This window comes from Cantharellus anzutake (genome assembly GCF_015039405.1).
Source record: "Cantharellus anzutake strain C23 chromosome Unknown EI90scaffold_15, whole genome shotgun sequence".
Lineage (NCBI taxonomy): Eukaryota > Fungi > Basidiomycota > Agaricomycetes > Cantharellales > Hydnaceae > Cantharellus > Cantharellus anzutake.
Window position 1 is genome coordinate 1,049,201 of NW_024066965.1, and position 19,362 is coordinate 1,068,562.

The following is a 19,362-nucleotide window of genomic DNA, read 5'->3' on the forward strand; positions in this document are numbered from 1 at the left end:
ACCCTGCCGGTATTCTGACCTTACCTCCAGTTCCTGAGCCCTTGGCGCTCCCAGCATTCAGTCCCTCCAGTTCCTATGCCTGCCTTGTCTCCATCTGAACCACACTCATTGCTTCCTGCTTTGTGGTCACAGCCATGCCCCGCTTCCGTGCATTCCACACCCTCTGCCCACTCCACACCCTCTGCCCACTCTGCACCCTCTGCCCATCTCTGCACTCTCTGGCCACTTCTGGTTGCCCTTGACATCTCTGGTCAGGTCAACACTCCCACTCCCCTCTGTACCTCTGTTGGCCTTCATGCTGTCCTTGTGTGACAGTGCTGGCAGATCAACCTCTGTTTGCGGACTTGTGTCGGCACCGCACCACCCCGCTTATTTGTGGACTTGTATCGGTACCGCACGCTGACCTCCGCTTTTGTCCTCTGGCCATTTTTGTCACTCGGCAACATAACATTCATTCCTTGCCGAGTGCCTATTATGTTCACCCCAATATTGGCATTTGATCTGTGTGCTATTGCACTTTCCTATTCATTCATTTAATCTGTCAATATTGGTACTTGATCCACTTTGACCTTATTCATTCCTTGCCTCCCATTTCCCAGGTTCTTGTCCTTGGTTTAGTTTGACAAGTCCCCACTCATTTCCGCTTATTGCTGCACCGGACCGACCAGTCCCTCTTTTGATTTCTCTTACCTACTTATGCCTTGTAAATACTTTCAGGGACCTCAGTCTGAAATCAACTAGAGTACCCCCCCTGTCTGGTCTGAGTCTCTCCTTCTGCAAAGGGGGCTTTCCCCCCTCCAAGTCCGTGCTCACGGAGTCTGCACTCCTCCTACAGGTCCGCTCCACCCGCAAGTCTTGTTTGAAGTCTGCTGTGAGTGTCAGTCTGTAAATACGGGATCTCCCCCAAACGTCAAGCTCAGGGCACAGCACTCCACCTGAGTCACTGAGGCTGCGATCCCACTCTGCTAACCTTGAACAGCACTTCTGGATGCGCCGCATATTTCCGCCTGCATATCTGCACGCACGCTCCAACAGACCTCTGCATCACCTCCGACCTCAACTCAGACAGAACCCAATCCATCTTCTATCCGCCTCCTGACAGTGTTCCGACTCTGACAGTCTGCCCGACTCCGACAATAACCCAGTCTCTGACACTGCTCCCCACTACCCATCCTTCCTCCTTCCCTTTCCTCCCTTTTCCCTCTTTCCTCTTTCTCCTTTATTTCATTCTCCCTTTCTGTTTATTCTTTCTATTTACACGGACCACCTTCCCTTGTATCATTGTACTGTTGACCCGTCTGGCTCAGACACCCCAGACGACTTCCCACTACACCTAGCATGTGTGCCTGCAGCAGATGCCCTCGGGATCCCCCATGGGGACACCCGGATGGCTGTGGCTCTCTCCATAGATGACATGGCACCCGTCATGTGACCCAAGCCGCATGTACATAAATGTACCTGAAGTGGGAACTGAAGAAGTAACCTTCTTCTCACATTTTCCACTTCAGGTAAGTAGTGTAGTTCTTCCTTTTAATAACAATTCACGTTTTCCACTTCAGTCTAAGTGGCCAGGGACTACAGTCCCAGATCGGGCCCATCAGTATGCACACCCGCTTCGCTCCCTGAGAGGGTCCCTCTGCTGGGCACTACATCCAGGCCCCCTCCACCCTGGATGCGTCCCTGACAGAGAACGTTTATTTACATTGCGTAAAAGCTATTATTTTGCGTGTCCACGGAGCTCCTCCGACTGGGTACGAGTCTGATTCTGGGGGTTTTCTATGGGCAGCGCTGATGCAGGCACTTAGCCACCCATAAATATTCCCCGATATTCCAGTTTGGTCCATACATGTAACTCGCATTCCAACAGGATACACGGTTCTTACACTGAGATTGAACAACAGTACAACTGAGGGGATCATCAATACAAGGTGGGTTATTGGTGTGTAGCGTCATATAGCTCTTGGTGACGAACGGACATTGTCAGCAGGCAAGATGGAGTCCTCGGGCGGCTGGCATGCTGTGCCAGGCCAAATGTCTGGAATCAACCGAACAATCGGCTCGCAGCGCAACAACGATGGGCAGGAAAGCACTCCAAGCAATGGCATCTGACCCGAAGCGTGAATGGATCACAACTAAACCTAACCCCATCCCCCAGTACAACCTTCGCACGACACATGGTTTGTTCTCCTCGAAAAAACCCCTTCAAAAAATGAGACTTTCATTTCAAAACTGGCTGAAGATATATCTGGGAGCACTATTTTCTTGAGTAAATCACGAATTGAGCTTCAGTGAATTTTTTGATATTGCGTCGATTCATGCCTGCTGGATATGGATCGTAACAAACCACTTATACATCATAAGGAAAAAGAAAAAACCCATATGCACCGACAAAAACACAAAAACACGATTTGCATCGGGGTCTGGTTGGGACATCTGGTGGACGGCATCTAAACACAGACAGACAGCAGGGAATTGTCTGGTTAGGGTGTCTGGTGGGACTGTTCCTATGCTGGGCTGCAAGTGGGTGCATGGTGAAGGGGAAGCGGACCATCGAGAGTGTTGAGTGATCGAGAGTGTTGAGTGCATTGAGGGTGTTGAGTGCGGGGAGATAGTGATAGATGATACTGATAGAGGCAATGTTAGAATGTTGATAAGTGAAAGAATCATATAATCGGTAGTGACATAGCAAATGTATAACCTCAAGGAGAACAGAGGATTCTCCTATCAAATCTGGTGGTAGAGTGTGTACATAGATTGTTGCTTTTCTTGACTATTCTTTGGCCATGTCCTTCCAGGGCTGGCTTCGTGAAGGGCTATGGTTTGGACATAATTGTGGAGCACGGGCACCACACTAGTGAATAGGGGCATCGAAGTGATTGACTTTGCCCATTTGGAACTACCAAGCTCAGATTGCTTGGTCAGGATTTCAGTTGCACATACAAGATCTTCAATCAGTTGGGATATCTCCTTCTTCTTGCTGATTGTCTAATCATGTAAGTCGGTGTCAGAGAAATCATATGGTATGTTACATTAGTCTTGCCTCTTCGTCCTCTGATTCATAACTGGCATCTGAGCCAATCGAGGAAGATAAGTCGAGGATGACTATTTGAGGCTGCAGGAATAATATTGAATGTATATAACAGTAATATGGCAATATAGCGCTGACCTTCTTATTGGGGGGCTCATTGCACATGTGATCACACGAAGGGGAGCGACTGCGCTTTGACATCAAGTTACTGGTCAAACAGGTTCTCCATGCACCCTTCGATAACTGCTTTCATGAGTCCATCCAAACATCATTGCCATCCATGATTGACCCTTCAATTTTGGATCCGCCATCCCGGATGTGTGCGAGTCTGTAGATCGGAATTGTGCGACGTGGCGACAAGTTTCCAAAGAAATTTGGGGGAAGTGGTCCTTGTGCCTGCACTGCCTGGACAAGGTGTTTGCATAAGTGCTGTGCCTGCAGCTCTTGGGTACCACACCAACATGTCCATTGCTGGATATCTGTTCCATAATCTTTCCCACTGGATGATCGAGTTGCGAGAGAAAGCCAAGATTTCTTGGCTTGGGTTTGGAAGGATGTTAGGGGGGTTGTGAGGCCTAGGTGATGTTCACCATCTAATTCAACAGCTTTATTGATGATTTCAGGTATGACGTTCGTGATCATTGTATAGATTGTTTGATCAAGTCACAGCCAGTGCATGAAGCCAAGGTGGGTATGTTTGGGGTATTGCCAGTGCTTCTCTGCGGTCATTGTTGTGCAAAGATGGGGGAGGAGGGACGGTGCACTAGATTGTGCCCACAGGACCCACATTCCAGGTGCATACCATTGTGACCACATATAACCCCATACATCTGCTAACCCTCTTTTTACACAGAATGTGTACATCTTGCACACAGATTCTTCATGTATTTGAATTGCAGTTTGGGACACACCATTACGAGTGGGGAAGAAGGGGTGCCGACAAAAATGTCGGGTGATGATTGAAAGGAGTTGTCTACAGTGCGCAGTGGGACAAAATTCGTATTCCGGATCTCTTGATCACTTTTCATCCACTTCAAGTACCCAGTCAGGACCGTCCTCTTCATCTGTATCGTCCATGCCAAGCTCGTCTATGTCCTCTAAGCTCTCACTGGCCGGGTTTACTGCATTTTGGGTGAGTGGTTTGGAGTTGAAGGCTTATCCACATTCATGTACTGCTGGATTTCTCACCAAGCGCTTTTGTTATAAGCTTCCTAACATCACCAGGTAGTGAGTTGTCACCATCCCCATCCTCTTGGCCTTTGGCCACTTCCTCAACTACATTCTTGACTTGTTGTGATGTAGAAGGAAGGTTTGTGCCAATCAATTTGCCACCAATCTTGAAAGAAATCCGTGGTATAAAGGCATGGACAACTTTTATGTCTGCATCCTGTCTCTGGGTGCCCAAATTTTTAGTGTATGTTGAGATTGCTGGCAGAATGGTTTTATGGACCACATCAGCAGGGAGTTGATCTCTCTGGGAAACAGGGACAAAAATCGGATTGATGAATGGGAACTCAGCAATAGTGCATGCTGCATTGTATGGAGCAGGTTGATGGCGCAAAACTGAGAGCCACTGCTTTAAGTACATGCCAGAAGCATAACTGATGCTTGGCCTTAGGAAAGACATTATGGAAGGCATTTATTTCAATCCGGTCCTTGTCCAAGTGAGTGGCTTTCACATTTATATGCCACTCATCTCAGAAATGGCCCAACCAAGTGGTGAGTACAGCCTCCTTACTCTCGGTCTTGACGTCTTTTGATTTTGTCCTCATGAAGCACCACCCAAGTGGCAACCCCGAGCCCCGAGCTTCACCAAGTAATACAAATAATTCCCAATTTCCTGTCGCGCACTTCCCTAAAGGGAAAATTCAGCTCTGTGTTTCGGACTACCAGGAATCACTCACAAGCTGAGTCCATTATTAATTCTCTCACCCTCTTACTCCATAATTCTAACACCACTGGAATGGAGAATGCAATGCACTCATAGTCGCTATTCTCACCTAGATCAATAATCTGGACATGTCGTGGCATCCCATCCTTCTCTCCATCAGCACCTGCTGTGGTAAGGTGAGCTTGGGCCTCGACGATGGATGTCAGTTGAGGGGGAGTTCTGCTACCACAGCGAACACCTGGCACGGGCCTAAACCTTCACGCGGTGCCCCTGTTTAAAACTAATTAGGCCTCTAACATCTGAAGGGATGACGTGGCCACCGTGGTAATGCCAATCAACCACAACCCCGTAAGCCCAGAGCCGCACTGGCTGGAGAGATGCAAGAGCGTGGGTGCATGTCCCGCTGTCAAGCCAACCCTTCCTTTTTCTTCTCACCACTACCTTTTTGGGATGACGAGTGTAATAGTGGCAACGCCAATGGTGACCTCCGTAAGCCCAGACGGGACTGGCCAGAGGACTGTGGGTTCAAGTCCCACTGTCACCCCAACCCTTCCTTCTTTTTCTCTTCTCCACTACCTTTTGGGATGGTGAGGTGCAATAGTGGTAGCGCCAATGGTAGCCTCCATAAGTCCATGGGCAGGCCGGAGGAGTGCAGGTTCAAGTCCTGCCATCACCCCAACACCCTTCCGATTCATCTTTCTCTCCACTACCTCTTAGTGACGAGGCGCGATAGTGGTAGCGCCAATGATAGCCCCATATGCCGACAAAAAGTTGACTGCAAGGAATGCAGGTTCAAGTCCTGCCGTCACCCCAACACTTTCATTTCTCTCCACTACCCCTTCTACCAAAGGCCTATCTGCCACATGCCTTTATTCAACAAGCATGAGCAAGATGCCACCAACACCCATCGCCTTTCGCTGCCACTGGAACATTCACCAGCCTACCGTGACATAAACCCGTGAAAGCACCCTCCAACTCACCCACCTGCAAGAACCGCGCACTCAAACATTGACTTAACCATAGGCACACAGCAGCAAAACATGCGGCCCCAACACTGGGGGTCGCGTGTCCTTTTCTTTGGCTCTATCCAACCTCTTTCCACCTCCATTCTCTCTCACCCGTTGTTCAATCTCAGTGCAGGGGTCACATGCCCCTTTATGTGTTATTGCTTCATCTCACTTTATTCTCCTTCACACCATTGATTACTCGATGTCTCATACTTCCTAGGTCAAACAAATTCCTTTCTTCACATCCTTATGTTCTCCAAACTTTTTTCACCCGAGTCACTATAGTACAGCATATGCCGATAGGCACGGTTACGTACTTTAAAATGAATCCATCCATCCATCCATCCAAGGTGAGCTTTTGAGGAGATTACAGGGTCCGGATCAAGCCTCCAGTCTTTCATCTTCAAGGAGCGCTGTAGGAGAAATAATATTCAAAGAATAAAACAATGATCTATCAGAATAGTCAACAAACAGGTGACAAGTTCAGACATTTAACAGATCTCATGATCTTTATGAGACTGGACAGACATTAGAAGATCATTATAAATTATCTACACCCATGTAGCATGAGATTTAATCTACTACAAGTATGCCTAGAACCTGGCATAGGTGTAATATTCAAAGAATATATCCCTACAACAAGAAAATAGCACATAGACGGCAGAATAAGAAGGAACATTGGGAAAGAAATGTGAATATCTCAAAAACCAGTAAACTTTTGACTGTAATCTTTTTACCATCTGGAAGGACTGTTTCTAAACTTTATCCACGGTTTCGTTTCATTCTAAAAGCTTCAAAACTGACGGAGATATCGCTCAAAAGGCGAAACACCTTATAATTCATATATATTTATTTGCTAATTCTTATAAAAAGTAATGTGACTCAAGGGAAATATATTGGCGCCCAGAAGTCTGGCAGACCGAATACCATATGACAGAGTATTCCCCGACGCGGGCGGACAGTTTTTGATCGCATCAGAAGAGGAGAAAATGCTAAAAAACTGGATCTTGTATATTTTCCCATGATTCATCAAAACTTTTTGATTTTAAGCTCAAATAAATCGGAACAAAGGAATGATTGATGATCTGGATCTCGGATCATAAGCTTAAAGTGATTCAGAAGTCCGCGGATCAGTTAATTAATTGGGAAAGCTCTAGAACATTAGTAATGATGCGGCTTCACAAAAAGGGGTGAATTAGAGAACAGTCTAGAAAGTTCCTTTATAGCTGAGTCATTTCTAAAGATAACCGTTTGTAATTAAGGCGGTGTAGAGCATAGCTTTAGCGCTACAAGACCCCGCTAAGATGGGCCCAAAAGACAAATAACTGAATTACTTATTGCTGAGTCATGTCCTAAGTCCATTATTAAGCTTACACAGCCCAAGCCCCTATATCATTCTAGAACTATCTATAATACAAATGTAGCACATGTAACTAGTGCGAGGCGTGGGAGTAGAGAGGCCTCTGAAAAGCATAAAAGGCCGCCGCTTCTGCCCCCTCTCAAACCTCAGGTAGAAATAAAAGTTTAATTCTCCTCACCAGTGGTTGGTTCATTTGCTCCAAAAGATAAAAGCAAATATTAGTTGTTAGCTAATATAAAACTAACATGTCACTCTAAGCGTGAGTTAGGGTCAGTTAGACACAGCTGAACAAAAGTGTCATAGTGAGAATTAGTGAGAATTTGGTGGAGGGACTTCTTAATTGAATAATCTCTCAGCAATACTTGGTTATCACACCACAGGAGAAAAGTGAGCGATCCTGAACCTGCTAGATAACTAGCATGCACTCTAAGCGATAGAAAGAGCAGTTTGGTCACTCCTGTATTGAGTAACATTTATTGCGGAATTATTTTATTAGTAGTTTTCCTTCAGTAAATTATTAGGAAAATCACGTCCTACTGAAAAGTGGTATATCTAGGTGTAATATTGACTAGAAATCATAGTAAAGTCAATATAGAATTTTATCCATAGACGATCTATACGTCAGGTGAGATCGTTGGGGGGTGTTTTAGACAGTGAACAATTATATATTTGGCAACCAAAACACAGTCAGTACGCAAATCAGCACAAACTCTAATATTGTTATTGGACATAGGAAACTGGTTACATAAGGTGATCCAGCTCTGCTCCTTCAGCGCAGAAAGACATATATGGAATCATTGCTGAAAGGGGCATCAGGGAACCTCTTGCGGGTTAGCTGCCAGACCTGGCTGGAATGGGAGGTAAGTTTCTCAGCCAAATAATAATTAGACTAGCATTCACATACATCCTTTAGTGGTTTATCTTTATTTTTTTCAATGATCTCCAAGGCTTCCAGTGGTAGTCGGGGAGTGCGGAAAGGAATATGGTCATCCATGTGTGCAATGTCAATTTTGGCAGTGAGTAATCCTTGAATTACTTGAAGGGTGATGTCCAAATGGCTGTTACATTCAAAATAATCTATTGTCTGTCAGTCTTGTTGCTTGGATGGATCAGTGATTTTCCAGGCCTTCTGTTGCAGTTGGCGATCCTGAGTACACTGATACCAAAAAAGGAGAGCAACTTGCTCTCCTTTCTTCCCAACGCGCTGCTTGGTGTCATGGTACCTAACATAAGTGAAAGTCCTGTTTGACTGCTTCAAAAATGATGCTGAAGATATCATACCTCCACAAGTAGCTGAGTATAACACTGCACTGAGAACTTATCATATTGGCCTGGTCCCTATATGCACTGCTTCCTTCTTTGCTCTCAGGGTCCATGTCCAGGATGTCATCGTTGCCTGGAATAGTAATTCGGATGAACGGAAAGGCACCCTCTATGTGGAAAAGAATGGTGTGGGTGAGAATTTCTCGGTCGTTGGCTGAGCATAGAAATCATGAAGTGTTGGCAGGGTTTCAAGGGTGCTCGCAAAAACTTCCTCTTTATTAACTGTCAAGAGGTAGAGTTTTTTTGCAGCATGGACAATGTTTTTCGCTCATGTTGCGTGAGTTTGGTAGTGTTTGTTTTGAAGGGGCTCATAGTATAGGTAGTACAAAAATTTGCGGAGGCAAAGTCAGGAATAAACTTTTTTTTTCCAAGGAGAACAAGCATGTGTTGTGCACATGACCTCCCAAAGGTCATACTGGGCAGTGTTGGGCAGTGTTGGGCAGACATGGTCCCAAATGGTTGCATGGTCCGAAGTCCGAAGGTCTGATTCAGTAGACAACGTCTTTCCCATGGTCCAAATTGTCCCATCAGTTGTCTGTCAGCTAAAGCCAGGACCTCGCTAGTTCAATGTCAGCAGTGTCAGCAACAAGTTTCGCGGAAATAGCTGCAAGGTGATCACATGAGGCTCAGGTTATCCCTCATCTGGTTGGAAATCGGCTACTTCCGTATTTCAGACCTTGAGACAATGGACCCTTGTCGGAAGCACAATCAGACCAAAAATGGTCTGATTGGTGGTCTGATCGTGTCAATGCCAACACTGATACTGGGGGATGGGGTTAGGTTTTGTCCAAAAAAGTTCAAATCCATGTCAATATATTGCAACATGATGCAATGACCAAAACAGATATGTGGTGATGCAACAGTTGCATCGAACACTTAAACGTTGCAACGTGACCCATATATTGCAATGCAGCCAATCGGTTTAAATACATTGCAACGTGATCCACTTGGTTTCAATACATTACAAAGCTAATGCATCATATATGTTGGCTCACATAGGGATTGAACACACAACCTGCGGACTAGCGTGGGAACATCAACTATATATACAATTACCATATTATAGACACTATATTACCGCTCAGCCAGCAAGCCCTTACTACTAAGCAATCAACCCTTGGCTTCTCATATAGATATAGTAGAGGGATAATGCATAATAAAGACACCGAACCCAGCTTACATAGTGAATCATGCGAGGATATCAGGGAGACCAGTGCATTGCTGCATCTCCTTTCGGGAATGTCCGAAAGGTTGAGCGGGTTCTCACTCATGTTAAATCACGTGACTTATACATGATCACATCCGGTTATTGGATGACCATTCAATTAAATTACATTCTTCGCTATGCTTTATTATTATTTCCCTTAATCTTTAACTCATATTATCCTTGGCTACTGTCTATAGGTAATATAACTGAGATCTCACGCTATAAGACAGAGCGACTGTATAGATATAATTATCGGCACAGTTTAACACAAGAGGGATAAATACTGGGAAAATTTTACAGCAGAGAAACGGCCCGGAATCATGTGAGGAAGTTGTAGTATGGATGGTGCAGGAAGTCGAGGCGATTGCAACGCAAATTTTATAATGAGAAATGGTGAAGAATTGGTGGAGATATGAGGAGTTTCAGCCACATCTGAGCTCCTGCTGCGCGTGCGTGGGAGACTTGGTGCACTGGGATCCCTCAGACTTCAGAAAATGGAAGAAAATACTATTGTTTATGTATAAAATACCCGACATGAAGTACATAGTTTGGGAGCATAGAAAAAAATGTAGTTGGCAAGATACAACCACTGCACTTCGCGCCGTTTTCGGTATTGTGGTCACATGGTCCAATTTGGTTCCGCACATATCTTGGCAACTAAGAGACTCAACTTTAACATGAAAATGATATATAAAATCAAAAATAAAACCTATTGACTAAAGAAAAAAAGCTCCCAAGATGGTGAAAAACCTAAACCCACTGCAAACCACAAATGGCTAGTTTATGTGGTTGCCGAGATATGCATTACTTTTTGTTGAGCCTTCAGCGAGTGCGGAACCAAATTGGACCACGTGAGAACAATACCGAAAACAGGCTGGTATCTTGCCTAGAGTTTGAAAAATACATTTATTTTGTTGCTACACAAATATGGGGTCATTTACAGTGTCATACACCATGAAATGACATTTGATACACCCATTGTAACAGTGAGCTAAGGCATTGTGATTCATTGAAATGCATTGCAACGTACTGCAACGGGCATCACGTGATGCAGCGGATTTGTAACTTTTCGGACAATTACTATGGATCACAGTTTGACACGCGTCCCTTCAGCTTCCGAGCCGGATCCCGTGCTTGGTTACAATACATTTGTTGGCTGAAAAGTCCCCTTATACCTATAGGCTGAAGGGCAGCAAGTGGCCGCTAGCGCCTTCTCTCTTGGTCCACTAAATCCTATCCCTTCATGACTCCAAGCTATATGTTCATCCTCTTCAGTGCTATAGCACTGTCTATTTGCTTGCAGACTGGCAATGTGGCCGACCCGGTGAAGGCATTGCACAATCTTCGGCGGTGGTGGACAAGCATGTTTGAATTACTGGAAACTCGCCTCGGGAAGGGGGTGTCGAGCATTGTGGATCTACGCGTTGAGCGGGATACCTGGACAACAGCTATGACGGCTTCGCGTAGTTCTCTGGGCGGGGCGCTAGCGACGAGTTGGCCTCAGGCGCCCACCATTCCCACGTGTGTGCCAAATTCTCCTTACCCGTTGGATGCGCCGTTAGTGTTGCAGCCACCAATAGCACAAAATCAAACTTGGTGTCGTAGCGAAATATTTTGTCCGGGGTCTCCGGTGCGTTCGTTTCCTGCCCCGTCTTGGTGTTGAATGAATGTCTATGTCAATGGCTAGATATTACAAGCGATTAACCTAGCGGGGCTTTACAATGACTCTAAGACGTTCGTGGACAAGCCGACGGTCACATCCACCAATGAAACGCTCGAGTATTTCCATTCCATTTTCGAAAGAGGCGTTTCTGGTGGTAATCCAGCCAATCCTATGCTTACGACGACCTATCAACGATTAATAGACTTTGTCAATACCAATTTTGTAAATCTCTCGTCCGAACTCCTATATTCCCCCTAACAGTTTTTCTAGAAAAGCGAAGGACTCGAGCTAGAAGAAATATCCCCATGTGTTATCGACCCATCCCTTAATAACTCCACTCCTTCTTTCCTCTCGCCTACTAGAATTCATGACCCTCTTATGCTCGGGTGGGCTCACATTGTCCATGGATATTGGAGCCAACTCGTGAGATGTTCTAAGCAGGGCGAGATCTGTGATGGAGTCAATTGCGAGGGCACTCATATTCCTATGAATCATACCTTTGTTGTTCCTGGCGGTCGATTTAGAGGCAAGTCCGAGGCTGACAGCAGAAGGGAGAACAAACGAAAGATCTGATGGAGCCTTGCTAGAGCAATATTACTGGGACTCGTATTGGATTATCGAAGCAAGCGATCGAGTTTAGTTGTGGTGCTGATACCTGACTCTCATTATATAGGGACTCCTTCAATCGGAATACTATTCGATCGTCAATTCCATGCTGCAAAATTTTATGGACATGATCGAAAAAATAGGATTTATCCCGAATGGCGGGCGAACATACTATTTAAATCGGAGCCAACCACCCATGTTCATGCGGGTATATAATCATATGTTCAAACTCCAGGACTGTGCCTTGCTCTAACAATAGTGCCTATAGATGGTCCATGCGTATGTCAGTGCAACGAATGATACAGCCATACTCGACCGCGCGCTTCCCCTCGCTGAAGTATGCTGACGAAATCAATCTAATCGTAGCTTTATTCAACTGACTAAGTTCTGTATCCGAGGTCGAGCTGGCATGGTGGTATACTAACCGGACAATCAATGTCACTTCACCGTACACAAATCGTAGCTGGGAGGTTGCGCACTTCGCTGCTGAAAGCACTGCTCCTCGTCCCGAGGTGGGTATCATTCGCTTAACTAACCACACATACAAGCTGGAACACCTTCCACTAAAGGGCTTCATCCAAGATTTCCATGCCGCGAATGGACCCGATATATTAGTACCATTCAGTGAGCAGAAGAAAGCGGATTTATATGCGGAGATTGCGAGCGCGACGGAAAGCGGGTGGGATTTTGCTTCCCGGTAAAGCCCGATAATTCCATACGAGGGCAATGTGGTTTTAACACCAAACCAAAATAGCTGGCTTCGGCAGCCGATGCTAGGAAGCATTGATGATACAATGCCAGCGTTCCGCACGCTGAACGTACGGAGTACAATACCCGTCGACTTAAACAGTGTTCTCTGTGAGCATTTCTTGTGTGCGAGGGTTACCTCTGTAGATAACACGAGGTTCTTATAGACAAGTATAGAATGCTCCTCGCCGACCTATACGAACTTCGCGACTCTAAAGAAGACCAGTGCTTATCCCGTGACCTCCCCCATGCTCAACAACCTAATGACCGGCAGCGTGGGGTGCACCATCGCGCAGTAGCCAGTGTGATCAGAGATGCTATACTCGATCTCTTCTGGGACGCGGATCGCGTAGCCTTTTATGACTTCAACCTCACTTCAAATGCTCGAGGGACAGTCTTCACGCCTGCGACTTTTTGGCCATTCTGGGATGGGATCATTCCTTACGATGTTCTCTCCAGCGAGAAAGTTGCCAAGCAAGCTTTCAGTGGTGTGAGACTCGTGATGGCCAGATATAACGGGACGTTACCTTCTAGCTTCTTCGTCAACGGACAACAGTGGGATGCACCGAAGTTAGTTGGTTCTCGTTCTAACTTTTGGCCCAACCAGGTTAACGGGATATTATGTGCAGTGCCTGGCCACCTCATCAGTTTGTCGCCTTCGAAGCACTACGATCTCTGCCATCAAACATAACGACCACTCTTCTGACCCCTCTTTCGGACACCGTTACTACCTATTCCCTTGTTCCTCCCAATCAACTCGGTTTTAGCGAATCCGAATTACCGCGTCAACCGTATGCTGATAGAGGCTACGCCAGTGGCGATATAAATGAGATTGATTATTATATCGGCGAGAATGAGGCAAGGGTTCTCAGTGGGACAACGGTCATCAACGGGGGTACCGCAGCTATAGGCGAGACTTGGGCAAGCGCTCTTAGCAGGGAACTGGCCAACAGATTCATCTCGAGTGTATTCTGTTCATGGCAAGTATCATCGACTTAATCATCACCAGATCTTTTTGTTGATCGCATTGTTTATTCCAACCACAGGTACTCAACTGGTGGATCAATCCCTGGCCTTTTAACTAGGCTACCTCCCGAGGACTTGGAAGCCACCAACTCGGCTGGTAACGATGGCAATATGTTTGAAAAAACCAATGTGTTTCACATCGATGTTGCCGGCAGCGGAGGCGAATATACGGTCCAAGTAGGCTTCGGCTGGACAAATGGTGTTGGTGAGTCATCCAATCGTAGGCGAGATAATCGGATTTCCGCTCACATTCTTTCGTTGATAAGTTCTCTGGTTCTTATCCAAATTCGGGACGATTCTCGACTCACCGAGATGCCCTGCCATACGGATCGCGCCCACGAAAACGACCACGACTCACTGCGATCTTATCCTTAGCCCTCCCGTGTTTGAAGGACAGCGTCTTGAATCGCCTGTTTGGGGAAAGAGGTATCATATTCGATGGGGCCATCGCATCCACGAACACCGCAATTTTCATTTAACCCGACTGGCCCGATGGTTCCTTCATTAATCCTCCGCTCTCAGATGTACACGCATCTAACAGAACATCTATGTAGTTACGAAAGCCCCCGTGTCAAATTGATGTTGTATTTCGCGCGAACCCATAGTGAAGCGAAATAACCTCGTTATGCCGATCACATTGTAAACTCTTTTCCGGAACTTCAAAGTGAATAGACCTCCGGCGTGGTAGTGCGTTCGTAACTTGTGACATTCTGGGCACACTAGAACGGGAAATGGATGCATCTTTAAGACAAAAAAATAACCAATCGAAGTCCCAAAAGAAAATGTCTATGGGATAGGTTCCAGGGCATCCGACCACGCGTTTAAAGTTCACAGATAAAGGCCTGTTTTGAGATTCATCTCGGTGATGGTTGTTGATGCTGCTCTGAGGTGTGTGATGTCGATGGCGAGGGATCGACGGTTGCCAGGGCGCCAAGGCTGAAAAGGAGAGCATAAGTTGATCAAATCAAGATCAGGCAGTGTTACAAGAGCATTTTTTGTGGCGAACCATCTAACGGTGCAACCCATGCGATAGGGACTGGATCTTCGTAAACATCAGTGATGACTATTGGCTCATTATCTGGGGTTGGGTATCAAACCATGGAGATCGACTTGGTAAACGATACCTTGGCGGCTTTCTGCCGGCCCAAATTCACAGTACTTGACCAGCATTCCGGGCTACCAGACGAGAGCGGATCAGTGGGTCGGCGTCCAAGAAGCATATATGCACCTTGATCTGGGTTTCACTTGTTGTCATGCTAACACTCTCTGCAGGGTGGGGTGAAGGCCAAGACCTAAGAGTGAGGTGCCAGGTGCCAGGTACTTATATGCTGACAACTACCTGCTTGTAGAACCCTGAAAGTGGATCTAGCTTTTGGGGTGGTGGTGGTGGTTTTCTTGTTTCTTTTTGCTTTGGCATGGGCTGTGATCGATTTGGCTAGGTCTGGGATGATGCAGCAATTGAGAGATATTTAACTAGAGGAATCCACGTTCACGCTGTTGGAATTTGTACATGTGGTCTCAGGAACCTTAATGCATAAAATATGGACATTCTGGGAGTCGAACCGCAGAACCCTGCATAGGTACCAAGAGTGTGTTACCATTACACTAAATGCCCACATTAGGTGGAGGTGGTTTCTAACACATGCTTCTTTCATTCGCTTGCTGGACCCTGATACCGATGGCGGACAAAATACTCCCTTTATATTGAATGTGCCGATCCCAGAAGGGTAAGATTTAGAGTTCAGACCTCCCCCATTGCACAATCAATGCAAATCTTGTTGCTTAGGGCTCAATGGGGATTTGGCCCAGGTGGTTGGGGTAAGCTGCCACTCGATGAGTACAACCAGCCATTGTGTTTGGCATCCTCCCTAAACCTGTGGATCAGACATCAGCAAAAGTCCATTATGCTCCAGAGAGTCAGGAGTGCCTGGAGCATGTGGGAGACAAAACAGCAGATTGGGCACTCCTGGAGCCAATAGTGTTCTCCCGGGAGGGAGTTCAGGAGCAGCTGGGAGTGGTGAGGAGTATGCAATGTGGCAGGAGCAGTGGGAGGAAATTTGAAAAATAGGGGATTCTAAAAAGTTGGAAAAAAAATAATTGGGGGAAAAAATCAAAAAAAATCAGGAATCTTGGTCTCACTCCCAGCTGCTCCTGGACCCTTTCAGGAACTTCCAGGAGTATTGAGGAGCAGCTGGGAGTGAGACCAAGAAAAATCAGAACAGTAGAAAATAACAATGCTACAAGGCTTCCCCTCTGAAGGGTTCTGCTTACTATTTGGGCACGGTAACGTTCTGTTCCCCCATTCACCTCAGGCCTCAGTTAGTCTGTCTAAACATAAGCTTTGATGAGCTGTATATTCAATGGAGTAGAGGTAAAAGGCTACTGTGTTAGAGACCAGATCAAGATGAAGGAGTTGTCTCCATGGTGGAGGGCTTCAGCCTCAGCGACTCAGACCAGGAGTGCTGTGCCAAGTTACACGTCTGTGCCCTAATTTACTTACTGGCAACGAGAACTAAAGAGGGATCAATTCTAGTCAATTTTATCACTGAGGTGTAACCTATGTACAAGTTAAGTATATATATAGTTACAGCAAGGGTGGGCCCATGAATGGTGGGGCCAAGCGGAGCGGAGCTAATGGGGTTAAACATTAGCTGACTGAATATTACCAACAAGTCAGGTTATGGGGTTAGCGGAATGGCAGGCGATAACCCAGAAATGGAAAGGAGGGATAGGCCTGAAGGTGGACTTGCAGGGCAAGCAAGTGAATTGCCCAGCAGAGGTGGGAGTGCGCTAGCGGATGTCGGAGCTGTCCAGAAGGCTTTGGGGCTCTGTACTTAGGGAGGCGTAGGTAATATATTGAAAAGAGGGGGTGGTGACCATCGAGGGAGGTGGAGGTGATTGCAGAATACAGGAGCTCCGAGGTTAGTGAAGAAGGAGTGGAGGTAGTCCGGAAGGATCGGAGGTAGTGGAAGACGATGGCTGTGGATGGATATGACATACCGGGCCTTTACAACTACTCTGAGGTATATATATGTAAATTACATATCTTGGCACAAATAAATAAAGAAATAATAGCATCACTATAATGGGAATTATAGTGAAGTAAGGTTAATCCCTTACACCCTCACTTTCCTATTCAATTTTCAGACTTTCCCCTCAATTCAGTTCTCATTATTTCTCCATCATTTCTTCCTCAATTTGCAAATAATTATATATCCTGAAAATTTTGATTTTTTCCCTAATTATTTTTTTCAACTTTTTAGAAGTCCCTATTTTTCAAAATTTCCTCATTTCCCCCCTCATTTCCCCCTCCTCCATATTCTGCAAGCCCAAAAGTGATTAAGTTGCCAGATTAATCATATATCAGGCCATAAATTTTGATTGTATATTAGTGAGTCTCAGTGTCCTTGATATATAGTATAGTGTTTGATCTAAATGTTAAGCAGTGTCTTGTTGTGTTAGTCTTGTGGTAGGAGGCATTCATGGGAGATCTTCCCTCTTTTTTCCTTTTCATTTACAAATGCTCCAGGAGCTCCCAGAAGCTTCTCACCCCTATACACTTTGAAGCATTTAAATTGTATTTACTGGATATGTTTGTGCACAAAGCAATGCTCCATGCCCTCCTGGGAGTGCCCTGGAGTACCTGGCCAACTCCAGAGGAAATGAGCTGTTCCTGGACCAACCAATCTCCTCCTGATTCTCCCAGTGCTCTCCATATTCTGGAGCACTCAGGAGCATAACAATATTTTGCTGATGGAGTGTGAGTGAACACTCCAAGTTTTGGACGTTGTCATTGTCATGATTTTAGTCTGGTGAGCCAATTGATCATACCATATGGGGAGATCGACATGACCAATTATCCAGGTGGCACACTGGTAGAGCCAAAAATCGACAAATTCAACCACCTGAAGTTAGTGCTGGAAGGAATGGAAGGATTAAGTGGGTCAGACTGACAGCAGATCAGGTAGAGAGGAAGTGTGAACAGCTCATGGTGCTTACCTTGAACACATTGAATGAGGCTGCAGTGCCAGGAGGCAATGTCAGAGACCAGGTTTGTGTAAGGGATTAACCTTACTTCACTATAATTCTGATTATAGTGATGCTGTTATTTCTTTCTTTATTTGTGCCGAAATATGTAATTTACATATATATATCTTGGAGTAGTTGTAAAGGCTTGGTAGCCTTTTACCTCTACCCCATTGAATATACAGCACATCCAAGCTTATATTTAGATGGACTATCTGAGGCCTGAGGCAAACTGTTGATGAGCAACTTATGATCTTGGAGCTGGACTATAAGTGGGAAGCTCAGTCTCAGCTAATATGTCTGAAGAACTGAATTGTATTACCTATAAGCAGGAAGCTGAAGGTAATGTACATATTGTAAGTTACAACAGTAAAGGAAATAGTAATAAAGGAATGTTATAACTAACCTCAGCTAAGATGTGTGAAGAACTGAGGAAAAAGGAAATGAATTCAGATGAATATATCCATGGCCTGGCATGGGTTAGTCCAAAATAATATAAAAGAGGTCTTGTGACTAAGTAGTCACATGGTGGATTCTGGGTGAGTTGCTCTCCCAGAATGTTCCCATGCTAATGCAGGAATGTGGCTGTTCAGGTTAGCTCCATTGGAGTACCCTCATAGCACATGGTTCCTCCAACACAAACAGGGGAATGGAACATTACTGTCCCCAAATAGTAAGCAAACCCTTTCAGTTCAGGATGAACGAGGATGTCCCTGTAAATGGAGGGCTATGGCCTCAGTGACTCTGCCAGGATGTCAGGGTTGTGCATACTCACAACGAAGAAACATCAGGAAACCCCCAAGGCCAATTGAAGTGGTTGAGATCATTTCAGCCTCACATGATTTACAATCACTTCAACTGGGTCCCCTGATTGTAATCACACCAATTATGGGGATGATTGAGCTGATTCAGTGATTGTACAGTTGGTTGTATTGGCATGATATTGTCAGAGACCGGATCGAGATGAAGGATTTGTCTCCATGGCGGAGGGCTTCAGCCTCAGCAACTCAAGCCAGGAGCGCTGTGCCAAGTTACACATCTGTGCCCTAATTTACTTACTGGCAATGAGAACTAAAGGGGGATCAACTCTAGTTGATTTTATTACTGAAGTGTAACCTATGTACAAGTTAGGTATATATAGTTACAGCAAGGGTGGGCCTGTGAATGGCAGGACCGAGTGGAGCAGAGCTAACAGAGTTAAACATTAGCTGACTGAATATTACTGACAAGTCGGGTTACGGGGTTAGTGGAATGGCAGGTGATAACCCCGAAACGGAAAGGAGGGATAGACCTGAAGGTGGACTTGCAGGGCAAGCAAGTGAATTGCCCAGTGGAGGCAGGAGGGCACTAGCGGACATTGGAGCTGTCCGGAAGCCTTCAGGGCTCCGTACTTAGGGAGGTGTAGGTAATATATTGAAAAGAGGGGGTGGTGACCATCAAGGGAAGCGGAGGTGATTGCGGAATATGGGAGCTCCGAG

General features: G+C 45.7%; 3 protein-coding genes and 1 non-coding gene across 4 annotated transcripts; 1 reads left to right on the forward strand and 3 right to left on the reverse strand.

Annotated features, from left to right (window-relative positions):
• Window positions 1–4,045: 4,045 nt before the first annotated feature.
• Window positions 4,046–4,655, reverse strand: EI90DRAFT_3121204 (uncharacterized protein; the record flags this gene model as incomplete). Its single annotated transcript, XM_039063380.1, has 2 exons — window positions 4,046–4,149; window positions 4,217–4,655. 2 exons carry the CDS (start codon window positions 4,653–4,655, stop codon window positions 4,046–4,048), a joined length of 543 nt encoding a protein of 180 aa, XP_038918248.1.
• Window positions 4,656–10,906: 6,251 nt separating this feature from the next.
• Window positions 10,907–13,593, forward strand: EI90DRAFT_3050062 (Six-hairpin glycosidase-like protein). Its single transcript, XM_039059736.1, has 10 exons — window positions 10,907–11,446; window positions 11,504–11,701; window positions 11,750–12,005; window positions 12,067–12,101; window positions 12,153–12,293; window positions 12,354–12,422; window positions 12,484–12,597; window positions 12,655–12,782; window positions 12,840–12,943; window positions 13,000–13,593. The coding sequence occupies exons 1-10, from the start codon at window positions 11,060–11,062 to the stop codon at window positions 13,521–13,523; spliced, it is 1,956 nt and encodes a 651-aa protein (XP_038918249.1). The 5' UTR covers window positions 10,907–11,059; the 3' UTR covers window positions 13,524–13,593.
• A 738-nt stretch (window positions 13,594–14,331) lies between these two features.
• On the reverse strand, window positions 14,332–15,177 carry EI90DRAFT_459921 (uncharacterized protein). Its single transcript, XM_039067648.1, has 3 exons — window positions 14,983–15,177; window positions 14,865–14,921; window positions 14,332–14,794 (listed from the first exon to the last, which is right to left on the reverse strand). The coding sequence occupies exons 1-3, from the start codon at window positions 15,026–15,028 to the stop codon at window positions 14,430–14,432; spliced, it is 468 nt and encodes a 155-aa protein (XP_038918250.1). The 5' UTR covers window positions 15,029–15,177; the 3' UTR covers window positions 14,332–14,429.
• A 223-nt stretch (window positions 15,178–15,400) lies between these two features.
• On the reverse strand, window positions 15,401–15,473 carry EI90DRAFT_t107. Its single transcript has one exon. It is a non-coding gene; the product is annotated as a tRNA-Thr (tRNA).
• Window positions 15,474–19,362: the final 3,889 nt, after the last annotated feature.

Bases quoted from the DNA above. Each gene is read 5' to 3' on its own strand.
- EI90DRAFT_3050062 (XM_039059736.1), top strand. From the start codon at position 11,060: ATGACTCCAAGCTATATGTTCATCCTCTTCAGTGCTATAGCACTGTCT. The intron at 12,102-12,152 runs GCAAGCGATCGA...CTCATTATATAG, and splicing joins ACTCGTATTGGATTATCGAA to GGACTCCTTCAATCGGAATA. The intron at 12,294-12,353 runs GTATATAATCAT...TAGTGCCTATAG, and splicing joins AACCACCCATGTTCATGCGG to ATGGTCCATGCGTATGTCAG.
- EI90DRAFT_459921 (XM_039067648.1), bottom strand. From the start codon at position 15,028: ATGCTGGTCAAGTACTGTGAATTTGGGCCGGCAGAAAGCCGCCAAG. The intron at 14,922-14,982 runs GTATCGTTTACC...ATGAGCCAATAG, and splicing joins GCCGGCAGAAAGCCGCCAAG to TCATCACTGATGTTTACGAA. The intron at 14,795-14,864 runs GTTCGCCACAAA...TCTCCTTTTCAG, and splicing joins ATGGGTTGCACCGTTAGATG to CCTTGGCGCCCTGGCAACCG.